Here is a 5,937-nt window from a genome sequence, read left to right as displayed (position 1 = left end):
GGCTTTAAAACAGCCAGTCCAGGTGGGGTTAGTGTGTTGTGGCTTGGGAAGCTCCATAGAGGGCTGCCCTAACAAACAGCTGAAAATGGAAGAGCCACTTGTGACCCATGTAGCTGTTGGTGAGGCTGCGGCTTAGGCCCATCTGAGCAAACCTCACTGCAGCGGGGCCTACTCTACCCCTTTCTCCAACACCACACCCTCATTTAAGATAAAGCAGGGGGACACATGGGGAGGGAAAGACTCTCAGCAGTGACGGGGAGCGGCCAGAGCAATGGGCATGGATGGGTCACAAGTTGTGGCAGTCACTTATCAGCAGAAGCAAGTGTTATAAAATAAATGGGGTAGATAGAGAGAGGGTAGACTGAATACTACCACTGTTAATTGGGTGACAGCAGTGGTAGTTCCAATATGTGGCTAGTGCAAGATCAACTGAGGCTTGCCACCTAGCTAGATGATGTAACAACTCCCTCCTTTATAACAGTGCCCAGGCAGGATCCTTCAGGTCAATGGATGGTATCCCTTCAGGTCCCACCTTCAGAATAACTTCTGAAATGCTTTTTTGAAAGAACCATTTAATGGTTGTGCTTTCAGGGATAGAGGATGATCAAAGAGGAGCTGAAGGAGTGACTTCATAGCTGGGGATAGTGTGCTTCAAGATAGCACACAGCACAACCTACTGTGCAACAGGATCTTCTGGGAAGATCTCATCATGATGTTCTTGGAGGACATAGCCAGGTTTCTTCCATTTTTCTCCCATCCTCTAAAAGCATGGTCTAGCCACACTGACCTCCTCCCATACCTTGGTGCTGTCTGGCCCCTCCACCTGGAATGTTCTCCCTCCTTATTTCCATCTCTAGGAATCTCTAGTTTCCTTTAAGACTCAGCTCAAATAGAGCCTTCTCCATGAAGTAATTCCTGGACCTCCCTGCCATGACTACTTCATGGTTATTTTCTCTTTATTCTGTATACATCTAGAGCTATATCTCTTGTCTCCATTACTAGCATATAAGCTCCTTTAGGGAAGGGACTATTTCCCTTTTGTCTTTGAATGTTCAGTGCACAGTGACTAGTACCTAGTTAAATACTGGCTCGACTATTATCCTAACAGAGAGGGTTCAAAGTGTGATCAAAGGTTAAAACCTTTGGATAAGAGGATGATGGGAACAGGCACCAGATTTGTAAATTGGCAGCCAGACTCCAAGACTCTTGAAACTCAGGAAGTGCAATCAATTTCTTTGGGGACAACCAGTCAAAATAAACCTGCACTGGGACCCTTTGGTGCTTCCCATTTGCTTAAAAAAAAAAAAGGATAGAACCCAACACTCGTTCATTCCTCTTGGATTTGTGTCACCAACACTAAGAGCCACCTATTTAAGCCAAGGACAGAAAAGCAGGACCAGGGAAAGAAAGGAAAGCCAGTACCAAAGGTCAACAATCATTTATTGGGCACCTACTGTGTGCCAGGCACTGTATCATGCAGAAGACCTAAAATGTTTCTTGCTTCAGGGCAGGTTGTTCTTTCCTGGAAACAAGACACTGATAATAAAATGCTTTTCTTGGAGTTTCCTGCCAGGTGTTTCTGAGATTCTGACAAGTCCCCTTGCCTAAGTAGGAGGCTCCTTATTGCCTCTCTGGGAAGACCTCACTGCAGTATCTACAGCTTTTGACTCCACTGTATGTGGCTGCTTTGTATTTCTGAGTGTAGTCACATTCTCTTCAGTACCTTCAGAACTGGAGAGCTCCTTGGCCCCCTTATTCCAAAGGCAGCTTCTTGGGAGGAGGGACTATTTCCACATCCTACTGCCTGGCTCCCTCCTCCTTTTGCAAGCTGATTCTGCTGTCTTCCAGCCAAACTGTTCTTCCTTTAGGTCCCCCACATGAGGTCCCATGGCCCACCTCCATGCTCCCCCCTTTTAAACCCTGATAGTTTGTCTTAGTATCAATTCTAAGCCAAAAGAGCAGCAAGGGACAGGCAATAGAAATTAAATGACTTGCCCAGGGTCACTCATCTAGGAAGTGTCTGAAGCCAGATTTGAAACCAGGTTCTAGAGACCCAGACCTGATTCTATATCCCCTGACATACCTAGCTGCCCCCATGCCTTTTCCATTCAGTCTTCCCAGCACTGGAATTCACTCCCTCTTCACCTCTGCCTTTTGGAATCTCTTTGCTCAAGGCTTAGCTCGAGTCCTCCAGGAACCCTTTCCTGGTCCCTTTAGGTATTCCCCTCTCTCCCTCCTCCCCAAATTGTCCCATAGCCTGGTTTGCCAGCTGTATCTTTTTTGCCAAACTTACACTCCTCCTGAGAAGGAATGCTTTTCATTTTTTTTTCCATTTGGGGGTGGATAACTTCTAGTTCAATGCTTTCAAATGCTTAATAAATACAGGCTCCAAATTGGTTGGGTTAGGTTGGGTGCAGACGTGTTGGAGAAACGTTTCTAAAACTTGGAAAAGCAAAACCTCCCATCAGAGCAGGAACTGCAGGCAGTGTACTTTGTCACAATTCCTGGCTCTCTTTTCCTCTCTTCTCCTCTGGACCTAAACTAAATGGTCAGGGGCAATGAGAGCTCTCCAAATTAATTTCCTGGGCTTGGCATGTAAGTCTCCAAGGAATGAAGACCACCACCTTCCTGGCTATAGTCCAAGCTCTGGAGAGCAACCCTGGCTCACCTGCTTAGGGTCAGCATCCCTGAAAGGTCATCTCCCAAATCCTCCACCCTCTAGAACCCATTAAAGGTAGAGACTTCAAGAGTTCTTCAAGAATGACCATCTATCGACTATCAATCCACACAGCTAGCCTAGTCTTTTGGAGAGGGCTGACCCTCACTCTATTTTGATCCCTGCCCTATCAAAGTTGAAGGTATGTTCTATCCTGTGAGATCCCTGGGTAGCTCCAACAACAGTCTGCTGGTGGTTTTCCCATCAAGGCTCCTATGCAGAACCAGGACTGGCCTCAGACTCATTGTGAATAGGGAAATCTGGCCTTAAACTCCAGGACTTGTGTCCTATACATCTGACTGTTGGACTTCAGGTTCGCTAGGTTTTGATTAATTTATTGATTTTATTAATTCATAATAATAAAAGGGAGAAAAAGGGGGGCTCTGGCCACATAAAAGAATGAATTGAAGGTATATATTTATGTACATATAAAAAGCTGCTTGGGGAGGGGGTTTTCTCTACTCTTCATAAGAAGAGATTACTATCTCCCTTCTGAAGGGTACCTACCTTTCACTAATTTTCTATAGGAAGTTGCAAATCAAAGATTACTAATACTAATTAATGTGTGCTAGAGAATAATGCATGATTTTATCCCATACAATAAGGTTTGTCTCCAGTGTGGACTCTCTGATGTTTAGCAAGAGAGTCTCTCCTTGTGAAAACCTTTTCACACTGTTTACATTCATAAGGTTTCTCTCCACTATGGATTCTCTGATGTTTAGCAAGATGGCCCCTCTGTGTGAAAGCCTTTCCACACTGTTTACATTTGTGAAGTTTCTCTCCAGTGTGGATTCTCTGATGTGCAGCAAGATGGCCTCTCTCTGTGAAAGCCTTTCCACATTGTTTACATTCATATGGTTTCTCTCCAGTGTGGATCCTCTGATGTGCAGCAAGAGAGCCCCTCACTGTAAAAGCCTTTCCACACTGTTTACATTCATAAGGTTTCTCTCCAGTGTGGATTGCCTGATGTTCAGCAAGAGATCCCCTAACTGAAAAGGCCTTTCCACACTGTTTACATTCATAAGGTTTCTCCCCAGTATGGATTCTCTGATGTGCAGTGAGATGGCTCCTCACTGTAAAAGCCTTTCCACAGTGTTTACATTCATAAGGTTTCTCTCCAGTGTGGATTCTCTGATGTGCAGCGAGGGAGTCCCTCTGTGTGAAAGCCTTTCCACACTGTTTACATTCATAAGGTTTCTCTCCAGTGTGGATTCTCTGATGTGCAGTGAGATTGCCCCTCTGTGTGAAAGCCTTTCCACACTGTTTACATTCATAAGGTTTCTCTCCAGTGTGGATGCTCTGATGTGCAGTGAGAGAGGCCTTCCAGGTAAAAGCCTTTCCACACTGTTTACATTCATAAGGTTTCTCTCCAGTGTGGATTCTCTGATGTGTAGCGAGAGAGTCCCTCTGTGTGAAAGTCTTTCCACATTGTTTACATTCATAAGGTTTCTCTCCAGTGTGGATTCTCTGATGTGCAGCAAGATTGCCCCTCTGTGTGAAAGCCTTTCCACATTGTTTACATTCATAAGGTTTCTCTCCAGTGTGGATTCTCTGATGTGTAGCAAGATGGCCCCTTACTGTAAAAGCCTTTCCACATTGTTTACATTCATAAGGTTTCTCTCCAGTGTGGATTCTCTGATGTGCAGCAAGATGGCCCCTCACTGTAAAAGCCTTTCCACACTGTTTACATTCATAAAGTTTCTCTCCAGTGTGGATTATCTGATTAGGTGTAAGCTCAGAGTTCTGACTGAAAGGTCTCCCACCTTTATCACTCACAGAAACCATTTTTACACTTTTACGTTTTGGATATCTATAGAGGTCTAAACTCCAGCCAAAGGCCATTCCTCCTAGGTTACCTTGATACATGGGCATTTCAGGGGGTTCCTCAGGAGACTGAACAAATCCTACTTCTTCAGGAAAGCATTTGTTATATGTGCTATCCTGACAATAGTCATTTCCTGAGGACAATTTCATATACTGATTTAGGACTGAATATTGGTTGAATTTCTCTGTAGTATCACCAAAATCACAGTCATTCTTTGGATGTTTTTTTACCATGATTTTAGAGTCACAGATTTCTCTCAAAATGAAGTCACGAGGATCCTCATTCATGCATCTTTGGGGGCCAGATTCTTCCTCAAAAAGGTTCAGCTTTGAAGACAGCTTCACTTGAAAATTGATCTCAGCCTCTGAAGAAAACAAATAATGATATAAACATAGAAGGAAGGAGGACACACACACACACATACACAGAAATATTTCCTCTGATGGCAGAAAGTAAACTGATTTTTTTTTCTATTTCCCTAGGCAAAAAGGAGCTTTCAAACTTTAATAAGCAGTACCAGTCTTTGGATATACCATTTGGTCATATCTGCAAGATGGATGATTTTAGAAAGACTTTCCCATACAATAACAATGAAACCTCAACAGGGACCCGTGACACAGGCAGGCCTGAAAGTCTCATCATATTTTGCAACTCAGGTCATGAGTAAAGAATGGAGGAATGACCTGACCTAATTCCTTGCAGTTAGACTACCCCCAAACCTTCTGCCTGATCATGCTTTGTCCACAATACTGCGAAGTCTTTCTACATTGCCCTTTCTAGATTTCCTAGAAAGTCACTTGTTTAATATTCTTATCATTTTGTGAATCTCAGGTAACCTAAATATTCTGTTTTCATCATTTTGGATGTACTATCACATGGTCATTCTTGGTAAAATTTGTACACTGCGCAGAAAAACAATTTCACTCTTTTTAACTCATGCAGTAATTTTCAAAGTGGAATAGAAGTTTTCTTCTGTTCTCCACAGATGCATAGATATTATGCCATTTAGTGCAGACATACTAACTATTCATCTTATTTTATGATCTACCATAAATTATGTCACATGCCCTATAGTGAGACTATCATCCATCTCTCAGGAAATGAACAGCATGATTCAGCATTGGTCTGCCAGCCCCCAAGTCCAGCACTTCCTTTGCCACAACAGACAAAAGTCTTTTGGGGTAACAGCCCTCATATACTTGCTTTCACCTCACTCACCTGGGCAGGAGCTCCTTGGGCCTTTTTGCTTTAGTAGCCATGGTGCTTTCCCTTGCTGAAAACAGGACATAAAATTTTCTCTAGGAACTGGAAGTCCTGGGAATAAGAAAGAAAGAAGGGATCAGGAGAGAAAAATAAAAAATATGGCCTTCTTAAAGGAAAGGGGGCATGCAAGTAA

At 43.4% G+C, this 5,937-nt stretch overlaps 1 protein-coding gene across 1 annotated transcript; it reads right to left on the bottom strand.

Moving 5' to 3' along the window:
- Window positions 1-3,091: 3,091 nt before the first annotated feature.
- LOC123230566 (zinc finger protein OZF-like) lies at window positions 3,092-4,774 on the bottom strand. Its single transcript, XM_044656701.1, has one exon. It carries the CDS (start codon window positions 4,772-4,774, stop codon window positions 3,305-3,307), a length of 1,470 nt encoding a protein of 489 aa, XP_044512636.1. The 3' UTR covers window positions 3,092-3,304.
- Between the last annotated feature and the right edge of the window lie 1,163 nt (window positions 4,775-5,937).

Source organism: Gracilinanus agilis, chromosome 1, assembly GCF_016433145.1.
Source record: "Gracilinanus agilis isolate LMUSP501 chromosome 1, AgileGrace, whole genome shotgun sequence".
Lineage (NCBI taxonomy): Eukaryota > Metazoa > Chordata > Mammalia > Didelphimorphia > Didelphidae > Gracilinanus > Gracilinanus agilis.
The sequence above is the reverse complement of the archived record's forward strand: the minus strand, read 5'-3'. Positions and strand labels throughout refer to the sequence as shown.

Bases quoted from the DNA above. Each gene is read 5' to 3' on its own strand.
- LOC123230566 (XM_044656701.1), bottom strand. From the start codon at position 4,774: ATGGTAAAAAAACATCCAAAGAATGACTGTGATTTTGGTGATACTACA.